The 16,482-nt window shown below is 40.6% G+C and overlaps 2 protein-coding genes across 3 annotated transcripts in view; one reads left to right on the top strand and one right to left on the bottom strand.

Moving 5' to 3' along the window:
- Positions 1-1,516: 1,516 nt before the first annotated feature.
- Positions 1,517-6,711, bottom strand: ankrd33aa (ankyrin repeat domain 33Aa). Its single transcript, XM_020635033.3, has 5 exons — positions 6,573-6,711; positions 4,806-5,124; positions 4,523-4,652; positions 4,305-4,445; positions 1,517-3,354 (listed from the first exon to the last, which is right to left on the bottom strand). Exons 2-5 carry the CDS (start codon positions 5,061-5,063, stop codon positions 2,534-2,536), a joined length of 1,350 nt encoding a protein of 449 aa, XP_020490689.1. The 5' UTR covers positions 5,064-5,124; positions 6,573-6,711; the 3' UTR covers positions 1,517-2,533.
- Positions 6,712-11,298: 4,587 nt separating this feature from the next.
- Positions 11,299-16,482, top strand: part of arhgef25a (Rho guanine nucleotide exchange factor (GEF) 25a) — a 43,764-nt gene continuing 38,580 nt past the window's right edge. Inside the window, exons 1-2 of one of the 2 annotated variants that reach the window (XM_029277596.2) lie at positions 11,299-12,204; positions 13,287-13,428. In XM_029277596.2, coding sequence (XP_029133429.2) covers positions 12,109-12,204; positions 13,287-13,428 — 238 coding nt within the window. In that variant the 5' untranslated portion in view covers positions 11,299-12,108. The remainder of the gene's footprint in view (positions 12,205-13,286; positions 13,429-16,482) is intronic. The other variant, XM_029277597.2, reaches the window with a different exon arrangement.

Genomic DNA, 16,482 nt, shown 5'->3' on the forward strand with positions numbered 1-16,482 from the left:
CAAACCAAAGTGGCATTTAAGGCTAACTAACAAACGCTGTATGTTATATACTGCACATTGGATTAAAGGATTACGCAGTAAGATTCAAAAGCCATCCCATGCCACTCTCAAGAGCGCATTATAGGCTTCATTAAGAAGCTCAAAGTAAGTTTATGTGAAAAAGTAATCAAGGTTATGGGCCAGGAAAGAGGTACATCAATCAATTTACTACCATAGGTGGTCGACAAGAGCAAAGAAACTGCAATAGCTGTAGATTGAGATTCCATTGGGCTCCAAATTCAGGGACAATGCAAAGTCAGCAAACACATATTAACATCAGAAACGAGTTACCTTTGGAGGCAAATGAAAAAAAAAAAAACCATGCTGCAGATTGCCAGAACAAATAGCCTACATTAACAGAAAATACAGTATGAATACAATGATGATGCAAAGTATTAAAAAAGTGCAGACATTAAGAAGTGCTCCAGACATTTAACTGTAAATCAGTCATTTTATGAAATCCTATCCCTTATTTTTCTCCATGTTTTGTCTTTTCAGGTTTTTGTGTCTTCGATCTTACCCTCTTTGTGGTTTTAAAGTGTATTTGCTCTTTGTGCATTTGTTTCATTTTCTGCAGCATTTCTTTTTCAGCATGCAGCTGGTTACAGTTGTTCTATTCTCATTGGACTTTGTATGTGTTTATGAATTTTCATTGTTCTTGATTTTTTGTTGTTCTCCTTATAACAGCCATTTGGCTAACTGCTCTTGTCAGCCACCAAACAAAGTTGAAATGTTGTTTCCTCCAAAATAGACAAACACTGTATACAGTACTGTAATTGTACCGAATATGTGGTAGACGTGCAGTCCAGTAATAAAAGGTGACAAACTCTCTTTCCTCCTCACAAAAGATTTTATATAAACACATTTTCTCACAGTTAAGATGTAAAAGACCTGAGCATGCTGAGTGTCCTGCTTTCACTGTGAAATAATCCTTTTAAATACAAAGTATCTAAACATATGTTTTTCTTAGTTAAGACAGTAACATACATATTAAAGTATTTATTCCAGTTTTAGCCTTGCCCTGAAATATGTGTTATGTATACAGTATAACCAACTTTTTTTTTTACAAAAGACTTCCTGAGTAACATGATGGGTAAATCATTTCTTTGATGTGCATGGACTGCTCTGCAGAAAGTAAATCTGCTGTTGTTTAAAAATAACAATACAACAGCAACTCTGGTAATCATAAAACAGCTCATCAAACATAGAACCTTTAGCACCAGTAGACTGATGACTTGTGATTGGTCTATCATTATCAGACAAAATGTTTGAGGGTAAGACTCAGTCCCTTTTTTTCTGGATCTTTACGGTTACCATTCACATGACCCGGCAAAACAGGATGGAGCATTACAATCCTTTAAAGAGACAGAATAGGCTGATAAATTTTCATTAGTGAGGATTGGTTAACATTTATAGGACAATGAAAATGAAAAGTGTTTTACAAAACTCAATAAGGTAATGGATTTCTGTCTTTTAAAAAAAAAAAAAATCAAAGACGTATTATTTTGAGTCTCAGTTCAGAGTTTTAAGCTCAAAGGTAGCCTCTACTTTGCTCAGCTCTTAGTTTTTGAGGGATTGTAGGATCTGTCTACTTGCTTGGCAGTTTTGGTCATAACTTAAGATGTGTTTCATAGCCTTGTTTCACTTCCTGTTTCTGAATTTGTGAGAACAACTGAATGGCCGAACTGTATAATGGAACAAACCATTGCTGAATTAGAGTTTTAAAAAGTGAAACGAAACAACTTATATAATTAGCTCAAAAGAGTTTTTGGATTTGCAATAAATGATCTCAACTCTGGACTGCAGCCGGCACTATACCCTCAGACATTTTTTATACCAATATATTGTTATTAGCTAAACAAAAAAATGCATTCTTGATAATGTGCGTTTGCCTTCAACTGGTGGGTATGCAAGAGACTGCAAGCATACAATCCCCCATTACTTCCTCAATCCAATTTATACAACACTTTGTTTAATGAGGTACTCCCATTGAAGACTGACACTGAGACTTATAACAGTTGGTTAGCAGCCATTTTCTCTTTAAGCATTTGCTGTAGAGGAACAAATCAGAGTTTAATATGTTTATGTCATTCCCTCCATTCAACTCCGTTTAACTAACTAAAATACACAGTATTTGCTATTGCTTATTAATAAGATGGCACCCTACTTAGAAAACATTCACAGTGTTCCTCATAAATATTGAGTTTTTTTCCCAAAATAAATATTTGTGTAGAAGTCAACAGTCAGTGTTTGTAATGTCTGCATATGACATGTCACAGTGCACCATAGAAATGTTCAGCTTTCAAAGCTGAAATAAATCACAACTAGTCATGTTCAGCCCAAACCAAAGTTCAAAACCATCAGTGGGTTTAATCTGTCAACTGCACATTTCCAAACCTTTGCAGTTCCTTTTCCGTCTTTTAAACTTGTGTCATGATGACACACATGTCATCACTCATGCTTGAAATTTTCACAGTGAAATTCCCTTAATTCCTTATTTTGAACGTTTGGACCCCTTCATTTTTTTATCTTCTTTTTCTTTTTCCTTTTCCTGTTGTTGCTTTTTCTCCCTCTTCTTCTCCTCCTTGGCTTCCTTGTACTTCCACACTGGAGGCTCCAGGTAGCCCCTCTGCCTCTTCTTCTTTTTCTCTTTCTTTGGAGTGGGCTCTCCAGATTTTGTCACCTCAATCTTGGGAACACAGCCCGAGGGGAAGATGCTGTTTCTGTGTACCACATTGCGAGGAATGTAGCTCCTCATGCCTCCTGATGGCATGCTCTCCCTTCGCTCTGAGTCCTGGCAGCAGGAGGTCAGAGACACAGATGTGGCTGACACAGCAGTGGGAGAAGCAGAGATGAAGAAGCCTTTACTGTGAGATACTGTGCTCTCCTCTAACTCCTTAATGCTGTGCTTTTCAAGTAGTTCAGGGATGGCATACCGACGCTTGCCGATCTCTGGGGGGCTGGAGGGACAGAGGGGTCGGCAGCCTGTTGCTACAAGGGGGCTGTGGATGCTGGTAGTCATCCGAACCATGTGGTCCAACACCCCGTTGTCCTCTGGGTCATGTGGGAAGTTAAAAGTAAGGCTGTCTTTAATGCGCTGCCTCAGCTTCTGACTGGCTGATTTGCTGCCTGTGGCCTTTGCTACAAGTTGCTTCAGCTCGGGCCACTCTGGAATGTAGCTTTCACAGAACTGCTCAGCAACAGGGTGAGCCTGCAGGCGCCGTAGTCGCAAAAGAGTCTCGAACCTTCCTGTCCTAAGAACCCAATCCTTCAGACCTCTCCCTTGGACCAGGTCCATTGCATTCATATCTGCACCTGCACATGGGAAGGGGGGTAAAAGCAGAATGCATTTTGAAAGTCATTAATGAAATTCATTTGATGGGCAATGATATCTTGAAAATATGTTTATCATATCTTAAAATAAGGTCATAAAAGGCTCAAGACTCCATTGAATGGACATATTTTACAAGTGCCAGGGATTCTACAAGATGGAAGGAAATTAACTTTGTCCTCCAACAAGTAACACACCATGTGGTTAACACAATTAATTGAGTAGACAATAGCACAACACTACCAGAGGTAAGGCAGGTCATATAACATCAAGGTGAAACAGGATACAGATAATAGAGCAGAAAAAAACCCCAAATCAAATCAGTCCAGAGTATCAGGTTGTAAATATGTAGTTTCACACATTGGTTAAGGAAGACAGTCAGCAGTGCCTGTTTTAGAGATTTATAAATCCACGTCATGAATAATCCAGATTTAATTACATATCATTACAACATTAAACACTTATCATATATTCCTTCACCACGCTTGCTCTCATATACTACTATCATATTGACGAATGCTTTCAATTTGTCGCTGCATAATTCAATTCTGGTTTGAAGTTTTTCAGTGCTGACTAAATGTGTTTATACAGGACTAATCCAAGCAGCCTAGAGTAGAACCGGATTAGTTCCCAGATCAGTTGTCCAGATTTACCCTGTACTTCAAATGTATATAACAACTATTTGGTTTATGATTGCATGAGCAGATTTATATTGTACAAAGTCTAATTATACTTGTAACACAATGGTAAATGTAGCCTTTTCCTGAACCAGGGGAAAATTACTATTGGTGAGTTTCTGCAGAAAAGTAAAAATCAGGGAAGGCTGTCACAAAAAAATAGTTTGTGTTGATAATGCGTGCATGCATACCGAAAGTTGTCATTTAAATACAACATTTAAAAAGTTAATTGAAGGTTTTAGAAAGCACAAACTTACCATGCATAAGCAGGGCGGACACACACTCTTCTCGGCCTTGCAGGCCTGCCTTGATGAGGGCTGTGAAGCCACGAGGGTCTCTGACCTCAGTGTCCACACCCGAGAAGAAGTTAAGGATGTAGTTCAGAATGGTGATGAAGCCTGAATTGACAAAGATTGTGAGTATTGACTCAAGACTAGAGGCTAGTGTTATGTGCTGTTTTTGCCTACAGACATACCTGCCTGGGCAGCTATCATTAGAGCAGTGTTGCCATCATTGTCTTGGTGGTTGATGTCTATGAATGGACACGTGTGCAGCATCGTGACAATGTCTATAAAGCCCTTGCTTACAGCCAGCATCAGACCATTCTGATGAGAATAAAAGAAAGAAATAAGTTGACCTTTATCCAACTCTCACTTTACTGCTATTTAAACTTTTTGTTGCAGAAATACAGACCTCTGAAGTGATGTGAAAGTCAACTTCCTATAGTGTGATAAAAGGAGAAATGGAATCCATCTCACCCTTCCGTTGATGTCCAGCTCCATGGCCTCTTCCTTTGTTACTCCTCTCTCCAGGATCCGGCGGAGGGATACGCTGGCATTTCTGGCACAGGCCTCATACAACGTTTTGGGTGGCTCTGTATACTTTTCATCCGTTTCATATTCAGGAAGGACTGAGTCATCAGAAAGGACGCTCCCTGAGTCAGAATCATCAAGGAGGATCTCTGAGTCCCCAGATGGGCCTTCGCCCAAGTGGGGGTCATAATTTGCAGTGGCCATTGGACCCCCTTCTGCCTGGGATCACACCTGGATGTCAGGTCTGCTGCACAAAATCCCACATCTTAAATGAGAAAAAGATTGAGTTTCATTAATCATGGGCATAAAATGTTAAACTTTACAAGAAATAGTGTGATGGCCTGCACTACCTCTAAGTTCAAGCAGATTTGCCAAGCTGTGGGCATGATTTAAGACTGCAAAACTCTGTCGACCTACCAATAGACAACTCATGTGCCATTAATAAGGGCATAGAAATGTTTACTTACACTAATATGAAAGGTGTTGTGGTTGTAAAAAAAATTGTGTCAAATATGTGTAATATTAGTGTCATGTTTTTTAGGGTTTTGCATGAATGGTTGAAGTAAATCTGCAAACCCGCCTTTGAAGATGACATGGTGAATAGAGCTGAAGTCCTCAAAGGTCCTTGTCTATAAGGCATGATGCCTAAAGAGGATAAGAAGCTTCACCTCACCTCAACCCTCCTGTCAGAGCAGCTGATCTGTAAGTCTGTGATTTAAAAAAAAAAATGCGGGCTGACTTTATAACATGCTTTTCACCAATGTTTGTTTACAAGCTCAGCCATTTATAGAAGAAGAGAAGAGAGTGATGAGAGTAAACCCATATTTCTAGCATATTTAAGCTGATTAATGTGTGGAAAAGTATGCTAGACATGCAGATCTATCTCCTAATAAATGAAAGCTACAGCAAATGAAATTACTTTGCATCCCTAGAAGCTAAGGCTGTGGGAGATATATGAATGAAGGCGTTGTAGGAGGAGTGTACTGGGTTAAGAAGGCCATATGGTGCCAGAAGCAAGGGGGGCTAGGCCAGTGACAGCATCTGCCATGGTGTCTGAACCCTGTCAAATGTCTCTGCAGTACATAAACATTGGAATATCGAGCAGTTTTCTTCTGTAAATCCAAAAAACATTCAAAAGGCAATCCATGAATGTCATGTTTTTACACAGGGACATGGCACAATCTCTTTAGAAGAGACTTAGTAGCATGATTACTTTCCAGTGAAGGATCGAGGGTGGCAGTCATTAAGCTTCCTTGGCTCCTACATACATCACTACATCACATCCACTCAAGGAACAAATGCTGTCTAATAATTGTGTGCACAAAGTCGCTGTGCACATGCTGACAATGACACATTAATGCAAAGTCATTAGAGTAAGTGCATCTTTTGGGTAATCTCTTGTTAAATGCCAGATAGAGCTGCTCAACTCCATTAATCCCATAAACACAGGTTCCTAATTCTGCGAATGTATGATGCAGAAATGAAGATCGCCATTGCACAATGTTAGCTCTTTCTTCCACTTCTTGCACAAACATAGAAATCTTCTACTTTAACTCTGCCATTGTGGCCCACTCTTACTGCTGAGAAACAGCATGCTATACGATCAAACATCTTCCTCTGTCTCCCAGATATTAGCTTTCTCTGTTGTTGCTCTAGTCTAAACCATGCTACAGCAGAATTCTCAAATCATAAAGTAACTTGTCAGAGTCTCACCCTCAAACAATCCAGTCAAGGGTAGGTCCTCCTCTCTTTGTCTTTTGGGTTAAACCATCCTCTCATAGTGGACTTCCACTCTTCCTGTTGGCTCTTGCTGGAAACTGGTAACTTTACGTTTCCCAAACTGACACCCGCTGAATTCCTTCCCCCCTCCCCTCCATCTCTCCAACTGGCCAGTTAGATTGCAGAAATCCATCCAGGTCCCAACATAGACTGTGCTGTCCTAAGTCAGGCAACATGCTCTCTCCCTCTCATCCTGATTATAGGAGATTTAAGGATTAAGAGAAAGAAACAGACAGCAGCCAACCTTGCTCCTCTTACAGTCTGTTGAGTTAGCCTTCTCCCTCTTTCTCATCTCTCTCCCTGTCCCTCTCTAAATCTGCTCATCCACAGCTCTCTGCTGCCCGTCTGTTGTGTCAGAGCAAACCTCTCCAACTTAATGAATCACGCAGGCTGTGGCTCCTGAATGTGGAGCAGTGCCGAGGACTCCCTGCTTGGAAATCATTTCAGTGTGTCTGTGTGATGGGAGGCAGTGTCTTGGGTCTCTTTTCCCATGGAAATCCATTTGCTGGGACAACAAACTAACCCTGCTGTTACTCTAAGCCAGGGGGCCTTGGATGTAATTATTCCCATGACAGGGACGACACACACAGACATGCATGGAAACACATGGACGTTATGTTTTGCGTGCACACAAAGGCTTAACACAACTCACTGTACACGCATTGGTTTAAAAGTCAAGGAAGCCACTAATTTGCATATTTTGCACGCTTGAATCAAAAACCCTCTACAAAAAAGATATCTTACAAAGTGTTTCTTCTGCATTTACAAAATAAAATTTGAAAAACATTTAAAGTAATTTAATCTGTAGTCGACTTCTTTACCATATTCCTGTTAACACAAATTATTTGCATTATTCCACATCAAGAATTTGAATAGTGTCATTTTGTTTTGTGTCCTCCTCTTACAGTAATCTGCAGCCACAACCTTTTTCTCGTATGGACAAGACTTTATTGTTATGCAATGTTACAATTCCCTTAGCAGACGCTTTTTAAGTTTATTTATAGCCCCACAGACCCCTTCAAGTGGTATCAAAGGAGCATGTACACAGATTAACCCTGACTCAGTTTGAGTTTCATCAATCAGTGACTGAGCATGTGAAGGTAGCACGAGTTATGCAACAGTTCCTTTTCATTAAAGTGAGGCAGGCTGCCCTCGTGTGATCAAACTAGGTATTGCAATGCTTGGACATGACTATCAATAAGATACTGAGACAGTTAAAATAGACAAAACAATTCTCACTGTGATTACAGCCTATAAATATATCTTCAAACTTTGAACAAAGCAATTAGGAAAAACAGAATGATACGCTGTGGACACCATCAGACCAAAGCTGACACATCTTTTCAAATAAAGTCCATTCAGCCATATCAGATTCCTCTGCAAATTCCTCATCAGAAGCTGTGAAGATACAGATCTGGCCTGTAGTGTCACGCTAACTGACCAACCTGACCTATTACACAAAAGGTGCTATGTTTAGACACAAGGACCTGAGGTGGGACTTCTTACTTATTTGAAACACAGGAAAAGGAGAAAAAGGAAATGCTCTGTGGCAAAGATTTATTGCTTGTAAAAAGGACAAAACAGAAATGAAGGAGACAGGAAGAAATCCAGAGGAAAGGGAAGTATGTTTGGCCCAACAGGGTGGGGTAGTTGCGTTTGTTTTCTCCTTTATCTTTACAGAATACAGGAATGATCGGCTCGACCAGACGAGGGCAGCACAGCACGCTCTAACACCAGGTTTATGGTTACTTCAAAATCAGAGTTTTTGATCAGGTGCCTCAAAAAGAATCCAACAAAAGTTTAACCAAAGATAACTAATCTGAGATCAGAACATTTTGTCCTGACGCACCCCTCTGGAAAGTTCTCACACTTATTCCTTGTAGGGTCAGAGTTCTTTTTCTCCTTTTTCTGCAAATTCTTGACTGAGACATTCACTCATCACTGCAAAAGGCAGTCCAGCTTCTCCCCAGACACCAGAGTACCCAGCAGAGGTCAGTGGTAGAACAGAAGAACTTGGAAAGAGGCTTGAGAAGCAATGTGCTATGTTTAGCCGGCTTAATGACTGATACTAAAGGCAGCCATGTGCTTGGCTAATATTAGATTGCTGGCAGTCTCTCCACGACCGTCTTACCAGCACTTTGCTCTGACTCTGTGAGCATCTGTCATAATATTTCCCGCTCTGGGGCTATCAGACAAACCCCCTCTCCCTCCCCTCCTCCCCTCCTCCCCTCCCTCCATTCCCCTTTCTTGTTCTAAAGCTTCTAAAACCTCTCAAGATCAGTTAATGAGAAAGAACCAGAAAGGAAACACAGTTAAACTATTTCATATTGACAAAAGAGGAGATTTGGAAAGAAGTTACTATAACAAGAATTGTAAGTTTGTGGTGTTTGTTCTTTGACGTAGGCGGTGGGTGAATAACACACGAGTAAAAAAGATTGTGCACAAAAAATGAATTTGAGGAATTTGGGGATTTTTAGGACTTAAACCAAACCTGCATGCTGGAATAGCCTATAGAGCAACGCAAAATAAAGAGTTGCAAAAGCATGATAAAAATGCAATGGCTTACATTTTTACATACACTCATACAGTCTAGGTGGCCCTAAAAATGGCATACATAAATTCCATTACATTATATTTTAAAATCTAAAAGTAGTGCTCATCTTCAGAAAATGAGACCGATGTTGCGAGGTGAAGTGGCATATTACTGTAAGCAATTACTAACAAGAATTCAGATAAATACAAACTTTGTTCAGATACTGTGAAATGTTTGAACATCGCTCTTGTCCTACTGAAATAAAAACATCAGACTTAAAGTGTTTGGATTATTAAAGAATGCAGTGAAAATTCAACTTTTTAATTACTTCCCAGAATCACTTTATGGCAGCATTGTTTTCATAGATTCCAAGATTCCTAGATTTTTTAGAAAGTGAGTGAAAGACAGATGCAGCCAAAGTCCCTGGCCCAATTCTAACTGTGTACATTGCAGTGCACAGTAAGCATCTTCACTTGCAGAATTTGATAGTGTGATATGACTACATTTACTTTACTACATAAATTATTCTCCCTGACTAAAACCATAAAACAAACAGGTAGAAAGAGGAGACAGCCTCAGAATACAATGATAAGGAAGCCGCCATTAGCCGCCAAGACTGGAAGCTTAAACACACATTGTGTGTGATTAAAACGATACAACACAAAAATCTCAGGCTGTACTGTGACTCAGTGAAGAGGAAAACTCTGATACAAAGACTGTCCAAACTATTACTGAAATTGTATCAATTGAATTACTTATGTTTGCTGCAAACACGCATGCTCTACAAGACTTTGTGTGTTTCTCCAAGCATAAAGCTGTGAATGTATTCAGTCCCTGGCATGTTTGTTGTTACATCTGGACAGTCGGTATTATCACAAACTGATGACTCAACGTGTCTGCAACAGAGACTTCAAAAATGTTTTATCAGATACAAATGTGAGTAATTATGAAGATAATCACTGAATTATGATTACAGTAAAATTGTAATAACCTTTACTAAACCCACAGTGGAAGCTTTTTTCTTCCCTCGGATTTAAGACAGGATTTTAGCTCAAAATGGATAAGTCTCAATAAAATGACTTTCAGTGTTGTTGGCATATAGCATTAAATTAAGGTCTAACTTTAAATAAACTCAATTTAATCTGACGATATACAATAAGTACAGCTGAGAACATTGTTTACCAGTTGTTTCATAACTTGCAGAAGGACACATCCTAACAATGCCACGGGGGACTTTGGTCATTTGAGTGAAATATAGCGCCAACTATTGTATGCATTGCTACAGAATTTGTTTCCATTGTTCAAACTTCCCACAGCATATATTTGCATGGTTATGATGATCCTATGACTATGCCATCTTCACATCAAAATCTAATTGGTTTAACTCTTTAATTTTTCCCAGATACCTGCAAAAATATTGAACATTTCATAATAGTCTGGTTGATTTTGTGTATAGTGCCATTTAGCATACTAGCATGCAAAAAAAAGCTAAAATATGGAGGTAAAAATGCTTTGACATTAGTATGTTAGCATTTAGTGAAAATCTAAATTCAGCCTAAAAGAACTGTAGCTGCTTAAAGCTTGTTTCAAGGCTGTAAACTCTCAGTCCTCAGGTCAACGCAATTTTGATGTAAACTGTTTATAGTAGTACAGATGAATTCCAAGAGAACAGTGATGAGCCAAAAAGATGGTTTGTCTATAAAACATGAGTGAAAGCATTTGTAACACACACACACACACGCATGCACGCATGCACGCATGCACGCACACAAATACACACACACACACACACACACACACACACACACACACACACACACACACACACACACAGGTTAAAGCGTGCATGCAGAGTCGATCTGTAAACACTGTTCCAAGCTTTCTAACTTGTAACTAACAAAAACTACTGGTTCAATTAATCACAGCCTTGGCTGTTAAATAGGTTTCGTAAGTATGCGTGTGCAATTGATGACAGTCTCTTAAACAGTTGAGCTTCATGGGCTGTGTGTTCAGACCTTATTTGGGGCTGCCCTGCTGCTCAACAGTTCACACACTCTAGTGTCACTGCCTGAGACAGGGGCAGAAATACAGAAGGAGCATGCAGGGTACCAGGACAGTTCAAAGACAGACCAGAGAGAGATGAATAGTGAGAGATAGAAAAGGTTAAGATGGCTTGAGCTGGAGCGACATCCAGCAAGTGAAGGCAAAGAGGAATAAAGGAAAAAAAGAGGGAGACTGATGGAAGGAGGAGATGTTTTGGGCAGAGGGGTGGTGATCATGTTGAGCCAATGAAGGACAAGAAAGGGAGGGTGATGTGGACAATCCTGAAGTTGTTTCAACATTCAGACAGTAGGAGAGAAGAAGAACAACAACTTAGAGAAAGACTTCCATGCTGTGTAGACTCCCCATTTGGATGGATGTCAAAGAAGAGGACTTGAGGAACCAAATCTAAACCAAAAGGTCAACGAAATCCTTCCATCAGAGTGTCAAGGGAAGCTCTTATTGGAAGGGAACGTTTTTTTTTTTGCTTGACTAAAACCTACCTGCATCCAGCTCACCTGTCTTTAAATTGGGGGACTTAAGAGACGGGGACATGGAAGAAAAAGTCCACTGGTTCCTGTCCCAGTGCTGTTATGTTCCCAGGTCCAGACAGCAACATGCCCCCCCCCTTTTCCAGGATCAATTATTCATATGAATGAGGTTTCCTGTGTGTCAGGGCAGGACGAGGCGGGCTGTGGTGGCTCAGCTCCAATTTGTGGCACAGTGCACAGCGAGACAGGAGCTGAGGGAGCAGAAAAACAGGCGGACAAAGGAAAGAGAAGGTAGAGGAGAGAGAGAGAGAGAGAGAGAGAGAGAGAGAGGGAGATTGCGTGAGAGTTGGGTAGACAAAGGTCACAAAAACAGAGGAGGACAATCTGAGGAGAGTTTTGGGGGAGCATGAAGGCTCTACAGAAGAATCAAGGACGCACTGACCAGATGTTGGGAGCCATGGCTGACATGCTGACTTCTGTAGCCATGCCCAATCAACAGTGGGTGAGTTGTTGATTTGTTTGTATGTTCAGTTGCTGGTTGCATAGAATGTAGTGTAGTGTAGTGCAAAAAAAAGGACTATAACATATACATATGGAGGTATTTTTCAGGGCCTACAGAGCATGACTTCCATTGACTCTTTTCTTCAAATCAATTCCTACCAAGTTTATTTCACGGCTTTGCATAAACCTAAAATGGTCAAAAGCAGTGGAATAAAGAGAGAGAGGAATGGAAGAATTTCAAGTCTCTGTTCAGTGCTTGTGAGGAATCTTGGATGTTTCTGAGTAACAGGAAGCAGAGTGGCAGTGATTAAACCATCTGACCATAAACAAACCCATGCAGGCTGGTCTAACGCCTCACCGCAACCAGGACTATTCATTTTCTTTCCTTTTTCCATCCTTCATCCTTTGTACTTTTATTGTTTCTTCTGTTTTTATATAAATGTAGAGACATCTACAGTGAGAATTCTGCTGCAAGTCAAACAGAATGTTACAGGTGATCACTTTTCCTGAAGTGTTTTATGATCGGTGGTATAGCAGCCACTTGGTATTCAAAGTCCATTTTTAATTTTAAATGTTTGTCTACAAAAGAGATGATCCATAAGTTGCATTTAATGAACACATCATCTTGAAGTTCCAACATATAGAGTTTACACAAATGTCCATAGGTTTCTCTTTATGTCTAAATTCGTTTATCTTGATAAATCATTTCCTCCTTGGCAGACAGCGTTCGGAATAACAGTGATTATAATTTCCCAGCATCCTTGAAGAAGGCTGATAACACCGTTTTCATCTGTCTACCTCTATTCTGGTGATGCTGAGTTTTAAATAAAGATTGAAAGTGCTGTCTGAGAGGCACTTCTCATCCAAGCTCTGTGGCAGAAAGTCGACCTCAGTGATTCCTGCTGCATTCTTGATGTGTGTGTAATGGAGAAAAGGATGAAAAAGATTCAGGGAACAGTGGAAAAAACAGCCACTGGAATAATGTTTTTGTGGTTGTGTGACCATAAGCACTTTGTACAATCTTACCATCACTTCCTCATCAGAGCAGGGCTCCAGCGCTGACAAAGACATCTCTGTGTGTAGCTCTCAGATGGAGGGGAGATGGACCTCCCATTGAGCGAGGAGGAGAAGGGGCCTGTGCAGGGCCGCTGGGAGCCAGAGGGGCTGGAGTGGGAGAAGCAGGCCAGTACTACAACAGAAAATCCAGAGAGAAGAGAGAGAACAGGTAAGACCTGAAAGGGCTGCATGCTCAGAGCGTGACAGAGCATTTTGTGACCCAAACCCCCACAATGCTAGTCCAAACATTGGGCCTCACCAAACCAGTCGGAGCTTAGAAAGTCACCTAAACACAAACTTCCACAGTCTGCTTTGATTCTTTGTGTGAGACGTCTCGAATTTCTGTGCAGTGACATCTTATACAGCCTGCTCGACCACTTCATCACTCTTTTATAAAGAAAAAGTCTCTGCTACAATGTCTGTTGCGCTACACAAATATACATGTTTGTCTATGGACTTCATCCCCTTTTTATACATGAACTCCTGCAAGATCCAGACAATTTCAGGATATTCAGATCCTGCCATTTTCAGGAATCCCCTTTGATACATGCTAGTTAATATATTACATTTATTGAACTAGGATTTTCACATTGACAAGCCTATCAGCAGTACGTATCATCGTCAATGTGCTTGAAATGTTCTCTTAAGGCAGGTGCAAATACATTGAACAAATGTTACATTTACAGGACATCTGAAACAGCAGTCCACAAGACAGCACACAGAACAGCGCTCGCCCAGTTTCACACACAAAATGAACACATCCATCACATTGCAAATGTAAAGCCCACATTCAATAAGGTACATACACATGAACCTCATAGCAGAAAACTGTCAGTGTCAGGTCAGGACCTGTAACTTTCAGAATTGGCCGTCATTCTTTTGCCATACAGCGGGGAGGCTTTCAATGTCATGCGTGGTTTCACGACTAGTTTAGGTGAGGGGTGCGTGCCAGCGTAGCGTGTCAAGGAGAAGGGAAGTTGTAATGGTGACTGTCTTTGGGTTAATATCACTACAACATAAGGACATATTCACAATACAAACATAATAGAAAAAACTTAAAACCGGAAACCGAGACCATGCCCACTCTCTATTGTTGTATGTTACAGACTATTACCTGCTGCAATCACACAATGACTTGGTATACATGGACTGATATTGATATGAACTGTATCACGGTTTTGGTTTATGATTACTGCATCTTATTTGAGCAGGCACCTGTGATGTTCACCGTCTGTTACGGTGGGCAGCGGACGGTGACAAAGCATCTAGTCCAAGATTTTGTCAAATTTGAAAGTGGCTGGATCAGAGCCACTTCTTTTGTACTGATGTTTGGCCATAGTAATGTTTCTTCAGTACTTTACAACGTGACCTGACTATCTCCACCGTACTTGTTGGGAAACCGGCATCCACAAGGCTGTTAACCACAGACTTGAATAGGTCCCATCTAAATGTCCAATAATATTTAAATCTCTCATTTCCGAAAGACAAAACTCAGTTTCCTTGTCGCTCCAGAAGTAATGGTGCGTTTCATTTGACCTTGGAAGTCAAAAATTCGGTTAATAAACTGGATTCAACATCAGGAACTAGAGTCGGAATTCCGACTTGGAAATGATAAGGAACTGTAGTAGCATGAGCTAAAAGCTAACATGGCTGCTATGCGCATCAACAGTAAAGTTTGAGCTGTACATTTTAGTGTTTATAATCAACTTAGTCCTCTTTTTGTGTAGTTAAATACATCAAACTGATATTATGGTGCAAGTTATATATCTATGGACATGTTGTTATGTCGCATTCAAACGCAAACTATCACAAAGTTTGTTGTCGCCCAGTAAAAGCTAACAAAATAGAGGAACTCCTGTCTGTTGCTCGACTTGTTGTAAATGGAACACACCATAAGATTCTCACATTTCTGCCGCCATTTTTGTTTTGATGTTACGTCACTAGGCTGAGCGCCTGCACAGGTACTTGTCAGAAGTCGGGGTGAGGCATGACATGGTATCCGATTTTCTGTCAGAGTTCTCTAGGTAGAAAATAGGTTCTCTCAAAGTTGGGACAAGAGCTTGTCCTCGGATTACAGGATACTCAAGTTCATATAAATGCAGTCATTGTCTCAATCCAGTTTGTGCAGACTTTTTTTAAGTAACTTTACTTACATTACTGGACTGAACTTTTTCACACTGCAGGTTACATGTCCGTCGGAATTAATTAATTAATTCATACACATTCACACGCAGCTGAAGCAGCAGCAAGAGCAATTTGGGTTTCGAGGTCATGCACTAAGACACATTGTGGGGATTGAACCCACGACCTTCTAGTTGAGAGAAGACCGACCCTACCACTGATCCATCCGGACATTGATGGGACATTTTCAGGAGTGCAGTGCATGTGTGAAAGGGGTTCTAGAGTCAATGCCAGGTTAACTAGGCCTTTAGCATTCAGTTTAAAAACATGCTTGACTCCCATTTGCCGTATCTGATGGAGGTTATTAGACTTTAATAACTTCAGACTGGAGTCACCTGAGTGTTTGCGGTAAACCATTATTAAGCTCCACCCTCTCTACCGTCTATTTGAATAGATAGCAGTAAATTGCTTTACTACAAAAAACAAGTATGTGAGAGTGAAGTGTGCAACACTTTCCAGATGGGGCAAGAAAACATATTCAGCTGCCCTCCGTCCCCTCCTGCGTCAGCCGCTACTGGTTGCACTCTTTCTGATTTTGCAGTGAAAGGCTTGCGTGCATTGCCATTTTCCTTGAGTGGAAAGGAACAAAAGGATCTTTGTAGCTGGATCTGGGTTTGGGTTAGCAGGAGTGTGTGTGTATATAAGGGGGGTTTTTGTGGTGTGTACCATGTGGCTGGACCGCTTACTGTTTTGCAGAACAGTACGTGGCGTACATAAGTGGTGTTAGTGAGACCATAGGAAGCTGTCAGAGATGCTTATCTGTAATGCTTGTACTCTGATAGAGTGTGCTGCTGAGGTTAATGCTGCTAAATATTATTTAAGCATACAGCTAAGGGCTCAGTGAAGCGAAAAAGAAATACAACGTAAAGAAATGCCTGATGTAGGACCATGTGGAAGGATGCTGACCAAATGGGAGATTGTTTATTCTTGTTCCAGACAAGCTCCTTTGCTTAATTGTTTTTGCATAGCCTAATTTCCTCCGGATGGGAAATTGGATGGAAAATCAATGAAAGACAAAAGCAGAAAAACATCTGAACTGCAA

Source organism: Labrus bergylta, chromosome 12 (genome assembly GCF_963930695.1).
Source record: "Labrus bergylta chromosome 12, fLabBer1.1, whole genome shotgun sequence".
Taxonomy (NCBI): domain Eukaryota; kingdom Metazoa; phylum Chordata; class Actinopteri; order Labriformes; family Labridae; genus Labrus; species Labrus bergylta.

Bases quoted from the DNA above. Each gene is read 5' to 3' on its own strand.
- ankrd33aa (XM_020635033.3), bottom strand. From the start codon at position 5,063: ATGGCCACTGCAAATTATGACCCCCACTTGGGCGAAGGCCCATCTGGG. The intron at 4,446-4,522 runs GTATGTCTGTAG...TTGTCAATTCAG, and splicing joins AATGATAGCTGCCCAGGCAG to GCTTCATCACCATTCTGAAC. The intron at 3,355-4,304 runs GTAAGTTTGTGC...TCCCATGTGCAG, and splicing joins GTCCGCCCTGCTTATGCATG to GTGCAGATATGAATGCAATG.